Here is a 14,782-nt window from a genome sequence, read left to right on the forward strand (position 1 = left end):
TGTCCAAGAGAGTGAGGACAAACACAACAAAGGCATTCCACTCAGAGCTTGCAATCATAAACAACAACAAGAATCAAATGAGAGTGATAAAGACACCATGAGTCTGCTGTCAAGAAAGTTCAGCAAGTTCTTGAAGAAGAAAAGTCAAGCTTAAAAAAGGTATAGCTCTAAAAAGCCTAGTGATTTTAATCTTAACAAGTACACTTTCTATGGTTGTGGTGAACAGGGTCATATTAAAGTAGAGCAAATTTCAAAAATGAGAAAAGGGGAAAAGCCAAGAAGGCATATGTTGCATGGGATGACAATGAGGTACCATCCTCTAGCACTTCTGATAATAAAAAAGCAAACTTGCGCCTGAAAGCATCTATATCAAGTAGCATGAGTTCATCCTCTTCAATCAAAGGTAACAATTATTATCAATTGCTTGAAGCTTTTAATGAAACTCGTGCAAAGGCTAACCGATTGGCTCTTTCTCACAACCAGTTGAAAGGTCTAAAAACTGGTTGGAAAATAGAGTCAAGTCACTGGAAGAAGAGTTGAGAAAAACAAAGGAAGATTTTGAAAACCTTGATTTGATTTACAAGAACTCAACTTGCAATTGTGACTCAAAGTTTTGTGAAAATTGTGAAAATCTTGAAAGAAAGATTCATTATCTTTTGAAAACCATGGATTAACTTACAACTGGAAAATCCAACTTTGAAGATGTTCTTGCATCTCAAAATTGTATTTTTGGAAAAACTGGTTTAGGTTTTTATCCACAAAGAAAAAGGAAATGGAATTTCAAAACCTTTTTCATTTGTACCTGAAAAACAATCAGTTAAAAGGTCGATTCAACCGGTTGTTACATGTTTCTATTGTATCAAGAAAGATCATTCAGTTAGGTTCTACAAGTTTCGAAAGTCTCTTGTTCCTAAAGGAATCTTTAAATGGATTCCAAGATGCTTTGATGGTTCTAAAGATAAGTTTAACACAAAGGGTCCCAAGTTCTTTAAGGGATCAAATTTGTGATTTAACAAGTTTTGTTTTGCGAATTTTTTACTCTACTTGAAGGGTCAGAAAGATCAGGATCTCAAGAAGATTTGTTTGCAAGTCAAAGCCTTGTCCTGATTCTATGTATTGCTTACATTTGTGTACCTTAAATCTGAAGGATAATTCTTTGTTCTTCTCATTGTTGAACATTAGTTTTTAAATCCAATTATGTATTTTTTTTCTCTATGCCTATACTTGGATTATGATTAGCTTATATTTCTTCTGCTCTTTATACAAATCTGTATGCCTTATAAACCTAGATGTTTGTATATAGCATGGCTGTTAAAAATATGATTTTCTCAAATTTTTTCATCAGTGCAGAAATTCAACCGATTGTTTCTTCGAAAGAACCGATTGTTTTCACTCTGTTAGCACTGGGCAAATCTGTTTTTAATTTCTAAGCTCTGATTTCTAATTCTGTTCAAACCCAGTGATATTTATGGTCAACAATGTCTTAATTACATCTTTGAATACAAAATATCTCTGCAATAACTGTTGTTTATGAATCAGATTCCTCTTAATCTTGGAAATTAAAACTGCTTTTAAAGTTTGGTCAAATCAACATGTGATTTTCTGTACTTTCTGTTTTGACTAACACAAAATGCTTTATGGTTCAGATTTGATTCTCTTTTCTGTTTTGAAAACAACCCACATAATGCCAACTTTGACCAAAGGTTATGGCTATATAAGTGATGCAATTAGTTGTTGTTTTCATACAAACAATTTATTGTTATTCTTTTTCCTCTGCTCTAAGTTTCCTCTGCAATGTGCTAAGTTCTTCTCTGATTTGAGGTATGGCTACAACTCCTCCATCTGCTAAAAGGATGAAACAAGAGTTGTAAGGAGTGGTGTGAAGCTAGAAGGATGGTTCTCAGGAGAATCTGAACTCATCAACAAATACCTACATGAAACAAGTAGGAAAATTGTTAACACACTCAAGCTTGTCTCCTTCACTTGGATGAAGCAACAAAATTTGACTGCTGTGAGAAGCCTCCTCAAGGAGTAAAGATTAAAGAGATTTCTTGAGCTCACTGGAAACATTTATCCAGACTTGGTGAAGGTATTTTATACTAACTTTCACTTTAATGGTGACTCCACTTGTCTCTCGTGTGAAGGTGTAGACATGGTTATCACCAATGAAGTGTGGATTGTTGTGACTAGATTGAAGTTCTCTGGATAAGAATCAACAGAGGCAATCTAGGGGTTTTTGAAGAATTCAAAAAGACGCAATTCTACAAGATTTGTCTCAAGAATCCCCTCTCCAAAGTAAGAAACTTTTTTGTTGGAGGGTTAAAGCTTGATGAAAGGCTCACAACCTTCATTGTGTCATGGATCATCACACCAAGGGGGAGCAATCACTCCAATCTCTCTGAGGAAGATCTGTTGCTGATCTACAGCATTATGAATAAAGTGAAGATCAATTGAATCCACACCATCAAGGAACATATGAAAATATCCATAGGTTAATTGACTTCCACTATCCCTATGCAATTTTAATCTCTAAATTTCTACACTATTTTGAAGAGGGTCTAGCTAAAATTATCAATCCCTCAAGTGAGATTAACAGTAGATGCCTAAGCAAAATGGGATTTACTAAAATTGGTGGGAGATGGGTTAGCAAAGATGGTGAGCAAGCTGGCCCAAGTGGAACCAATGATGGTGATGAACCTGAAGATGTAGAAACTCAAGAGGAACCTGCTACTGAGACTCATGAGACTGGTCCTAGTGATGGTTACATGGGAGAAAGGATGACTTCAATGTCTCATTTTGAAAGGTTAATGATCAATCTCATTGACACATTTGCTGAAAATCAAAGGAATCTTCATGATTTGTGTGAGTCAAGGTTCAATCATATGGATTCACCTTTTTCAAACCTGAATGAACAGATATAAGAGGTTCAGAATCAGCTTCTCGAGCTACAACTTGAAAGGGAGCACAGTCCTTCTTTCTAATTTGATGGTTTAAATTTCTGAAAAATTTCTTTTTTCTTTTATGTTGCTTTTTATCCTTTCTTTTGTCTATTTGTGTAGACAAATAGAAGGAGAAGTGTGTTGGGATATGTAATGTTCTTATTATTTGCATTATTACTGCTTTTGAACATTGCTATAAACTGTTATAATTGGTTTACGTTTGAAATTTTAAAAATGATAAAACTCTTATACAAAATTTCAACCGATTATTCTTGCGAAATAACCGATTGTTTATCTGTGCTGCACCTTTGTATGCTTGACTGGTTTCTCACATTGATTTGGTTGATGTTACTCTCTGGAAATCACCTAGTGGGAACTGGTTTGTGGTGCTTGTTTGATTGGAATATATTATCCTTTATTTCTCTGTTTGCTTATGAATGCAGGTTGTACAAATTCTAAATAAGAGCATTCCAAAAAGCATCCCAAGGATTTGTCTCCATCAAATAGGGGGAGAACATGAGAGCTTTGATGTTTCAAATCCAAGATGAAGCTTGAAGTTGTGTTGCTCTTTGTTTTGGGTTTAGTCTAAGGTGTTTAGAATTTTGTAAGATCTTTCCTACTCCCTTGCACAAAGCTTTCTCAATCTGTTTTGTTAAAGAAAAGTGTTTTTCTAAGCAAAGAGAAAAACAACCGGTTGAATTATCGAAATAATCAGTTGTTTGTCACTTAGCTTGTTTGGCGGATTTAAAACTGTTTTTGACTTGGTTATGTAACTGACTAACCAATTCAACCAGTTAAAACGAATTTTCAACCAGTTGATTGTAACATTTCATAACAGCTTTTCGAAAACCTGTTAATGTGTTTTGTATGTGAATCAAAATTGTTTTGGCAATAAATGTTGCCTTAAACGACTAGTTTTTTGTGCTATAAATATAATCTTTCTTTCAAAACAAAATACACAAGTTTTATATCAAACAAAGTGAGATTGAGATTGATTTGAAAGAAGTTTTTCAAAAGTTTTGCAAGATTGTTGTTAAGCTGTGCACTGGTACAAGGTCTGATCATAGGAGTTTCTTGATTTCTGTAATCTCAGGTGTTTTCTATTCCTTTCATGATTCTTGTATACTTTCATAAACTTGTAAGTGTGTGTGAAATCCTGTAAAGTCAGTGGGTGTTCTGACTAGAGGTGTGTGTACAAAGAGGGTGAGTGGTTCTTGTGGTTTCAAGAGCACCTCTTTGTGGCTGTGTTGGTGTAATCTGTGAGTGATTACTAGTGGAACCCAGTGGTTGTTCTGGAAATTGGATGTAGCTCAAGTTGAGTGAACCAGTATAAAATTGGTTGTATAAATCTCTCTCTCTCTCTCTCTCTCTCTCTCTCTCTCTCTCTCTCTCTCTCTCTCTCTCTCTCTCTCTCTCTCTCTCTCTCTCTCTCTCTCTCTCTCTCTCTCTCTCTCTCTCACACACACACACACACACACACACACACACACTCCTTATAATTGTTTGTTTTAATTCTGTTTTCTTGCTGTTATAAACAACCGGTTAAAACGTATTTTCAACCGATTGAAATTCTGCAAACAGTTTTTAATCATTGTTTGATTGCTTTCTTTGATTGTTTTATCTGTGAATTGTGTTAAAGCTTCATTCCTAATCAATATTTGCGAAAATATTTGATAAACAACTCACGCTCCCCTCTTATTTAAGCCATTAATTCTTACAGACCTCACAACTCCTTAGCCTCAAGTATAAAACAATGAGGCTAATAAGTTTCTTGGTATTGCTTGATCAATCTCTAGCCTATCATTTGGGCTTGTGTCCTCGTGCACTTTATTGGAACATGGACCCTATCATTATTTCTGCCACATTTTCTAAAGCATTAAATTGAAACTCCTCCTTCCCACGTGTCCACCACTGATTGGTGTCGATTAACATTCCATGCTCGTACACATTCCACCTTCACTGACTTCCAATAGTGGTCCGAGCTTGGGCTCGACACTTCTTTTACCTACAATGCATGCGTTAAAACGTACAAACTAGACCGAGCAAGAGCTTGACACCATGTCAAGTTAAGACTCGTATAATATTTTTATTTCTTTGATAGTGGATCGATCTTGGCTTGGCAATTCTTATACCTACAATGTATGCGTTAATCAAAACTTATAAACTACACCAAGCAAGAGCTTGACACCATGCCAAATTAAGACTTGTGTATGGTTTTTATTTCTCTGAGAGTGGAAAATGTTTAGACTCGACATTTCCTTCACTTGCAATGTATATGTTAATTTAAAACTCACAAATTGGACCGAGAAAGAGCTTGGCACCATTCCAAGTTAAGACTTGTGCATAGTTTTTATTTCTCTAATAGTGGAACAAGTTTGGGCTCGACATTTCCTTCACCTGCAATGTTTGTGTTAATTTAAAACTCACAAACTCAACCGAGCAAGAGCTCGACACCATGCCAAGTTAAGACTTGTGCATGGTTTTTATTTCTCTGATAATCGAACAAGCTTGGGCTCGATATTTCCTTCACCTACAATTTGTGTTAATTTAAACACTCAAACTAGACCAAGTGAGGTCGGCAGCATACCAAGTTAAGACTTGTGCATGGTTTTTCTTCACTTCAAGTTAAGACCTGTAAATGATCTTTAACAAATTGAACCGAACGAGGTCGACACCATACCAAGTTAAAACTTGTGCATGGTTTTTCTTCACGCCAAATTAAGACCTATACGAGGCCTTCAATAAATTGGACCGAACGAGGTTGGCACCATACAAAATTAAGACATGTGCATGGTTTTTCTTCACGTCAAGTTAAGACCTGTACGTGGTCTTCGATAAATTGCACAGAATAAGGTCGACACCATACCAATGTCAAGTTAAGACATGGACGTGGTCTTCAATAAATTGGACTGAACGAGGTCGACACCATATCATGTTAAGATCTGTGTATGGTTTTTCTTCACGATAAGTTAAGACTTGTATCTGGGCTTCAATAAATTGGACCGAACGAGGTTGACACCATACCAAATTAAGACTTCTGGCATGGTTTTTCTTCATGTCAAGTTAAGACCTGTATGTTGTCTTCAATAAATTGGACCGAACGAGCTCGACACCATACCAAGTTAAGACTTGTGCATGGTTTTGCTTCACATCAAGTTAAAACATGTACGTGGTCTTCAATAAATTGAACCGAACAAGGTCGGCACCATACCAAGTTAAGACTTGTGCATGATTTTTCTTCATGTCAAGTTAAGACATATATGTGGTCTTCAATAAGTTGGACCGAACGAGGTTGGGTCATATCAAGTTAAGACTTGTGCATGGTTTTCTTCACATCCAATTAAGCCATGTAAGTGACCTTCAATAAATTGGACCAAACGTGGTCGACACCATCCTAAGTTAAGACTTATGCATGGTTTTTTTTTCTTGTCAAGTTAAAACATGTACGTGGTCTTAAATAAATTGGACCAAACGAGGTTGGCATCATACCAAGTTAAGACTTGTGCATGGTTTTTCTTCACGTCAAGCTAGGCATGTACGTGGTCTTCAATAAATTTGACCGAACAAGGTGAGCACCATACCAAGTTAAGACTTGTGCATGGTTTTTCTTCACGTTAAGTTAAGACATGTACGCGACCTTCAATAAATTGGACCGAACGAGGTCGAAACCCTACCAAATTAAGACTTGTGCATGTTATGTCAAGTTAAAACTTGTACGTGACCTTCAATAAATTAGACCGAACAAGGTCGACACCATGCCAAGTTAAGACTTATGCATGGTTTTTCTTCATGTTAAGTTAAGACCTGTATGTTGCCTTCAATAAATTGGAATGAATAAGGTCGACACTATACCAAGTTAAGACATGTAAATGGTTTTTCTTCACGTCAAGTTAAGACTTGTATCTAGCCTTCAATAAATTAGACCGAACAAGGTCATTTGGCCTTCAATAAATTGGATCGAATGAGGTCGAGACCATACCAAGTTAAGACTTGTGCATGGTTTTTCTTCACGTCAAGTTGAGACCAGTAGGTGGCCTTTAGTAAATTGGACCGGGCAAGATCAACACCATACAAGTTAAGACTTGTGCAGGATTTTTCTTCACGTCAAGTTAAGATCTGTACGAGGCCTTCAATAAATTGGACCAAACGAGGTTGGCACCATACCAAGTTAAGACTTGTGCATGGGTTTTCTTCATGTCAAGTTAAAACTTGTATGTGGCCTTTAATAAATTGGACCAAACGAGGTCGCCACCATACCAATTTAAGACTTGTGCATGGCTTTTCTTCTGATCTTTAATTGATAACTTTAACACAATATGTTAAGATATACTATAATTAATCATTTAATTCATCGAAAACAATCGTTGATAACAACTTATAAAAAAATTAAAGTAACAAATTTCGAAACTAAATAAATATTTCAATCATAATAAAAATGAAGGTTAGATATATTCCATGTTCTCGGTATAAGACCTCCATCTAAAGTTTCCAAACGATATGCTTTCTTTCCGACAACTTCTCGAACTTGATAGGGTCCTGTCACTGAAATATAAACATCTTAATTTAAGAAAATTTAAATTAATTAAAAAAATGGTTGTTTTTGGCAATTTTCATTTGTTAACCATCCCCAATTGGATAATATTTTAAAACAGGATAGAATCATATTCCAAAAGTAAAAACATATAATAAAATAGAAAAGAAACAATGAAACACAACAAAAGGAAGAGAGTGTATAATAATTTAAAATTCAAAAGAAGATTAGCCAAATATTTTGTTATTGGTATTTGGAAATCGTCGAATGATTCCAAACAATATGATTCCCTTCCTCCTACTTCACAAACGTGATATGGTTTCACTGAAAATATCAATCGCACATATCATAAACACATGATAATTATTTTCATCATGCCATATTAATAACCATATAAAAATAAGATGTAAAAAATCTACAAGAAACATATCACATAACTTAAAGATGTAGGTTTGCAATATTTCACGTCCAAGAATTGATGTATTGTCTCCCCTTTCTTTTGTTTCATCATCCTTTGTATCACTTGCATTTCTAAAAATGGCACAAGATAGATTTACCTGCCCCACGGTGGGCACCAAAATGTCTAGCCAAGAAGGATGTTTCTCATCTAAAGCATTTAGTTTAGCCATAAACAATGGTTTCCAGTCGAGTTGTTGTTCCTCTTTGATTAAGCCACCTTTTTTCCCATATATACAGTAGTTCTCTCCCTCTTTCTCTTTGTATTTGGTCTTGTTTTGAGTTATATTCCCAAATTAAAAACAATCTTGAATATTAAGTCAATCTCCGTCATTAACGGTTTCCCCTCTTTGTGAAAAGTAAATGTGATCTTTTTCATTAAATCTAGAAATCGACATTAAGATCGTTTCACCACATGACTGGGCATGGACCTCACAGGAGCAAAAACAATTGTTTACATGATTCGTATCATGTGTTTCACAATACTTACTACCATGTTTTAAACAACCCAAATTCAAATAATGTTTTTAATAATAAGATAGTTTTATATAAAAAAAAAATTGAACGAAACTCCAACCACTTCTTATCAACTTTTCATGTGTTTCTTCTAGTTTATTTATATCAAGTTACTCCTTCTTTTTATCAAAATGGTGCAATTTCATTTTTTAATTAATAAAATGGGTAAAAAAAAATTATTTATGGTTTTAGGTAAGTTATGTTTGTTTGAAAGAAGTCGTGCTAATACAAGACAACTTCAATTTCAATAATGCAAAATATAAATATTATAACAAGTTATTAAATTGGTTAAATGAAAATCGATATAAAGCATCACGGGGTGGTATTTTTTAATTTATGTCATAGATATTACATCGGTTGTACTCATAAGATGTAATATGTGTTGAAGATGGGAAGCTTTGATGTATCAAATCCTCATGGAACATGAAGTTGTGTTGTGTGTTAGGTTTGGGTTTAGTTATGGGGTTTAGAATCATTGTAACATCAGTCTTGATTCCTGCAGAAAGCTTGTTTAAATCTGTTTTAAAGAACTAAGTGTTTTTTCCATGCAAAGGGAAAAACAATCGATTAAACTTTCGAGACAATTGATTGTTTGTCACTTAGCTGGCAAAGGAGTTTTGAAACTGTTTTTTGAATCAGTTGTGTAACTGTTGAAACCATTCAACCGGTTAAATCGTGGTTTCAACCGATTAAAAGTGAGTTTTCATAACAGTATTTTGAAAACCTGTTTTAACTAATTCAGTTGTTCAAATCTGCTTTAAACGACAAATTTTTCAAAGGTTATAATATAGCCTTCTTTTAAATGTTTAAAACGAGAGAAAGATAGAAGTTTTACACTCTGATTTGAGATCAAAAAGAGAGATTACAATCTGTTTGTGAAAAGGAGTTTTTCAAGTTTAGCAAGATTGCTTTTGAGCTTTGCTGTGATTCAAGAACTGATCATAGGGCTTCTGGTTTACTATTATTCCAGGTGTTTTCTACCCTGTCTTAGTTTCTTGTAATTGTTCATATTACATTCTGTAAACGTGTTTGTAAAATCCTGTAAAGTCAGTGTGATTTTGGCTTGAGGTGTGTGCTGTGTGCATAGAGGGTGAGTAGGTCTTGTGGTTTCAGGATCACCTCTTTGTGGGTGTTTGTAATCTGTGTTTGGTTACTTAGTGGAATACTCAGTGGTTTGACTGAGGACTGGATGTAGCTCATAGATTGAGTGAACCAGTATAAACCTTGTGTGTATCTCTCTCTCTCTCTCAACTCTTTAACTGTTTGATATTTTCGCTGCCATAAACAACCTATTAAATCGTGTTTTTAACCGATTGAAATTATGATATTTGTTTCTGTTGGTTTGTTTGACTGACTTTCTAAAATTCTTATCTGAGTTGATTGTTAAAGATTCAATCTAAAGTAAAGTAATTGCGAAAATCTTTTAGAAACAATTCACCCCCCCCCCCTCTTGTTTAAGTCATCAATTCTAACAATTGGCATCAAGAGCTAGGTTCTTGAAAGTTATTCAAGTTTTTTTTCTGTTTTCTTTTGGGGAAAATGCTTCAATAAACATGTCACCACTGTTTTGTGGGGTTAATTACCAATTTTGGAAAGTGAGGATGAAAATTTTTATACACTCAACTGATAAAGGTATTTGGGAGTCAATTGAAAATGGTCCTTTTGTACCTCAAGTTAAGAAAGATGATGTTTTAGTTGATAAACCTTCATCCGAGTGGACTGGGGCAAAAAGTAAGAAAGTTAAATTTGATTGGATAGCCAAAAATATTATAACATATGCTCTAAGCTATAATGAGTTTTTCAGGGTTTCACAATGCAGCTCTACTAAAGAAATGTGGGACATCTTGGAGGTCACACATGAAGGCACAACTGATGTGAAGAGAGCTAGGAATCATGCTCTGATTCAAGAGTATGAACTCTTCCGAATGCAAAAGGGAGAATCCATCTGTGTTGTGCAGAAGAGGTTTTCTCAATTGTGAATCATCTTATGAGTTTTGGTAAGAAGTTTGATGAAGAAGAGCTTAACATCAAAGTACTGAAGTGTCTTGATAGAACATGGCAGCCAAAGGTCACTACCATCTCTGAATCAAAGGATCTCATCTCAATGACTGTGGCATCTTTTTTCGGTAAACTCAGAGAACATGAAATTGAGATTCAAAGGCTTGCTGTCCAAGAAAGTGAACACAAGCATAATAAGAGTATAGCACTTAAAGCTAGTAAGCAACAACTAGATTCCAGTGAAAGTGAAGAAGAGAACATAAATCTGTTATCAAGAAAGTTCAGCAAATTCTTGAGAAAAAGACAAGCTTCTAAAAGGTATGATTCAAAGAAACCTAGTGAATTCAATTCTAATAAGTACACTTGCTATGGTTGTGGTGAACAGGGTCATATCAAGGCTGAATGTCCAAACATTGAAGTCAAAGAAAAGGGAGGCTTCAAAAAGGAGAAAAAGGGAAAAGCTAAGAAAGCATATATAGCATGGGATGACAATGATGTCTCTTCCTCGAGTTCTTCAGATGATGAGGAAGTTAATCTTTGCCTTCTAGCATCAGTAACAAGTAGCATGGATTCTACTGCATCAAAGGTACTACATATGATCAAATGCTTAATGCTTTTTATGAAACTCGTGATGAAGCCAATCGATTGGCATTTTCTCTCAACCGAATGAAAGGATTAAATAACTGGTTGGAAAATAGGGTTAAGGATCTAGAGGAAGAGCTAAGCAAAACAAAAGAAGATTTTGAAAATCTGGATTTTATTTACAAAAATTCTTCTTGCAGTTGTGAGACAAAATCTTGTGAAAATTGTGAACTTCTTGAAAAGAAGATTTGCTATCTTTTGAAAACCTTGAACAAGCTTACAACTGGAAAGTCCAATTTTGAAGATGTTTTAGCATCTCAGAAATATGTTTTTGGAAAAGCAAGTTTGGGGTTTTACCCTCAAAGCAAAGAAAATAAAATTACAAAACCTTTTTCAAATATTCCAGAAAAACAATCGGTTAAAAAATCGTTTCAACCGGTTGTTACATGCTTCTATTGCATGAAGAAAGGCCATTATGTCAGGTACTGCAGGTTTCGTAAATATCTTATACCTAAAGGTATCTATAAGTGGATTCCTAGATGTATTGCTAGTTCAAAAGATAAATCTAACACTGAAGGTCCCAAATTCTTCAAGGGATCAAATCTTGAAATTTGACAAAGTTCTGTTTTGCAGATTTCAGATTTTGAAAGGTTCAGCAAGGACTGGATTTTTGTACATGCCAAAGTCTAGTGCTGATCTTTTGAACTTTCTATAATTAGGAAATCTGAGAATAAAATTCTCATTCTTTGTTGAGAACAATTGTTGCTTAAATTCAATTAAGTATTTTACTCTGTGTTTCAATGTGTAATTGATGTGTGCTTTATCTGTTCCCCTACTTTTAATATCTTGCAAACATGGTAAGCAATAATGATTGTATGCAACATAGGTTTTTGAAATTTTTTCCTCAGAACATAAATTCAACCGATTGTTTCCTCGAAACAACCGATTATTTTCTATCTGACAAACTCTAGGCAAATCTGTTTATAAATTTTAAATTCGGGTTTGTAATTCTGTTGAACCAAGTGATGTGTATGGTCAAAAGTGTATTAATTGAATGGTTGAATACGGTTTAACTCTGTTGCATCTACTAGTAATAGATTAGATCCCTCCAAATCTTGAAAATCAAAACTGTCTTTAATGCTTGGTCAAAATCACATGCGAATCTGTACCTTTCTAGTTTGACTGACTATGTCAGCTTTATTGTTCAAATTTGATTTGTTTTTCAGTTTGAAAACATGTCTATCTGTGCCATCTTTGACCATGAAGTTTAGCTAATATAAGACAATGCAATGTGTTGTTATTTCTCTCACATACAAATTGGTTTTTCTCTTTTCTCTGTTTTAAGTTTCATTTCTGGAGTGAGTTAAAAACCTCCTGAATTAAGCAATTGCTGGCACTCCTCCCTCTGCAAAAAGGATGAAATCAAGGGGTGTTAAAAGCTCTGTAAAGCTTGAAGGATGGTTTGCAGGTGATACCAATCTCATCAACAAGTATCTACTTAAGACAAGTAGAAAAAAGGTGAATACACAAAAGATTATTTTCTTCACATGGATGAAACAGTAGAAGCTGGATTCTGTGAGGAGCATTCTCAAAGAAAAAAAGTTGAAGAGATTTCTAGAACTTACACGGAACATATATCTTAATCTTGTAAAGGTATTTTACACTAACCTTCTTTTTTATGGTGACTCACTTGTTTCACATGTCAAAGGTGTAGATATGGTCATCACAAGTGATGTATGGTCTGTTGTGACTCGCCAGAAAGCTTCTAGTCTGAGAATCAATAGGGGAAATCTTGGGGTAGTGGAAGATTTCAACAAAATCCAGTTTTACAAAGGTTGTCTCAAGAATCCCCACTCCAAAGTGAAGAAATTTTCAGTTTGTGGGTTGAAGCTTGATGAAAGGCTTGTGGCTTTCATAGTTTCATGGATTCTCACACCTAGGGGGAGCAACCATTCAACTCTTTCTGAAGAAGATCTTCTCTTGATCTACTGTATCATGAACAAAGTGAAGATCAACTGGATTCACACAATCAAAAAGCACATGCAAAAAGCTATGAGGTTATGTGACTTTCATTATCCCTATGCTATTTTGATTTCCATGCAAAGGGAAAAACAACCAATTAAAATTTCGAGACAATCGGTTGTTTGTCACTTAGCTGGAAAAGGAGTTTTGAAACTATTTTTTGAATCAGTTGTGTAACTACTGAAACCATTCAACCGGTTATATTGTGGTTTCAACCGATTAAAAGTGAGTTTTCATAACAGTATTTTGAAAACTTATTTTAACTGATTCAATTGTTCAAATCTGCTTTAAATGACAGCTTTTTAAAGGTTATAATATAGCTTTCTTCCAAATGTTTAAAACGAGAGAAAGATAGAAGTTTTACACTCTGATTTGAGATCAAAAAGAGAGATTACAATCTGTTTGTGAAAAGGAGTTTTTCAAGTTTAGCAAGATTCCTTTTGAGCTATGCTGTGATTCAAGAACTGATCATAGGGCTTCTGGTTTACTGTTATTCCAGGTGTTTTCTACCCTGTCTTAGTTTCTTGTAATTGTTCATATTACATTATGTAAACGTCTTTGTAAAATCCTGTAAAGTCAGTTTGATTTTGGCTTGAGGTGTGTGTTGTGTGCAAAGAGGATGAGTAGGTCTTGTGGTTTCAGGATCACCTCTTTGTGGGTGTTTGTAATCTGTGTTCGGTTACTTAGTGGAATACTCAGTGGTTTGACTGAGGACTGGATGTAGCTCAAAGATTGAGTGAACCAATATAAACCTTGTGTGTATATCTCTCTCTCTCTCAACTCTTTAACTGTTTGATATTTTCGCTGCCATAAACAACCGGTTAAATCGTGTTTTTAACCGATTGAAATTCTAATATTTGTTTTTGTTGGTTTGTTTGTTTGATTTACTTTCTGAAATGCTTATCTGAGTTGATTGTTAAAGATTCATTCTAAAGTAAATTAATTGCGAAAATCTTTTAGAAACAATTCACCCCCCCCCCCCCTCTTGTTTAAGTCATCATCTCTAACAATATGTTCAAAATCACATTGTTACACTTTAAGCGATGTCATTTTTGCAATTTCTGCCTCTGATACCACATGATATGATTCCACTAGCTAGATATAGATGATTCTTTGACATTTTATGGAATCAACTTGAGTTGGAGAATGAATAGGCACTTTTAATAGAATTGGATCAATGTTCTATGTTTCAAGAACTCACCAAAACTTGCACCAAACACCAAACTCACATGGAAGACCCATTTCTTGCCAATTGAACCGATTAAAAGGTGCACAAATGTAAATGAACCGAATAGAAAGCTTCAAAACTGAATTGAACCGAACAAAACAATAAGAAAAGAAGCAGAATCAAATGGAACCAGCCAATGAGAAGATGAACCGAAGCATATTAAGAAATAAGCTAAAACACCGAATGAAAATGCTAGAAAAGGAACCTAAGACATGTTTTAGCTTCATATGAACATGGAGATGAAATGAAAAGATGAAGAAGAGAGGAACTTATGAGAATGAAGAGCTTGGTTGATGGTCACGCCACTTGAAGTGTGAAGGCTCCAAGATAAGTGAGCTAATGCCGCCACTTGAGAGAACCAAGGCACTCAAGATGAGACAAGGAAGAGGAGAAGACAAGTTCTCACACACTCTATCACCAATTTGGGAAAGTTTAGCTATATCAATTCTCAAATCTGATTTATGAAGGACCTAAGCCCTCCTTTTATAGGAGCAAGGGTCGGTCATTTAC

General features: G+C 34.9%; 2 protein-coding genes across 2 annotated transcripts; both read left to right on the forward strand.

The window, feature by feature from the left end:
- Positions 1-9,995: 9,995 nt before the first annotated feature.
- On the forward strand, positions 9,996-10,421 carry LOC137839136 (uncharacterized). Its single transcript, XM_068648261.1, has one exon. It carries the CDS (start codon positions 9,996-9,998, stop codon positions 10,419-10,421), a length of 426 nt encoding a protein of 141 aa, XP_068504362.1.
- An 8-nt stretch (positions 10,422-10,429) lies between these two features.
- Positions 10,430-11,712, forward strand: LOC137839137 (uncharacterized). Its single transcript, XM_068648262.1, has 2 exons — positions 10,430-11,026; positions 11,656-11,712. Exons 1-2 carry the CDS (start codon positions 10,430-10,432, stop codon positions 11,710-11,712), a joined length of 654 nt encoding a protein of 217 aa, XP_068504363.1.
- The last annotated feature ends 3,070 nt before the right edge of the window (positions 11,713-14,782 follow it).

This window comes from Phaseolus vulgaris, chromosome 3, assembly GCF_000499845.2.
Source record: "Phaseolus vulgaris cultivar G19833 chromosome 3, P. vulgaris v2.0, whole genome shotgun sequence".
NCBI classification, from domain to species: Eukaryota; Viridiplantae; Streptophyta; class Magnoliopsida; order Fabales; family Fabaceae; genus Phaseolus; species Phaseolus vulgaris.

What these genes read in the sequence shown, in the direction of transcription:
- LOC137839136 (XM_068648261.1), top strand. Translation starts at nt 9,996, where the DNA reads ATGTCACCACTGTTTTGTGGGGTTAATTACCAATTTTGGAAAGTGAGG.
- LOC137839137 (XM_068648262.1), top strand. Translation starts at nt 10,430, where the DNA reads ATGAGTTTTGGTAAGAAGTTTGATGAAGAAGAGCTTAACATCAAAGTA. An exon ending in TGGATTCTACTGCATCAAAG is followed by an intron (nt 11,027 to 11,655) that starts GTACTACATATG and finishes TCTGTTTTGCAG; the next exon opens with ATTTCAGATTTTGAAAGGTT.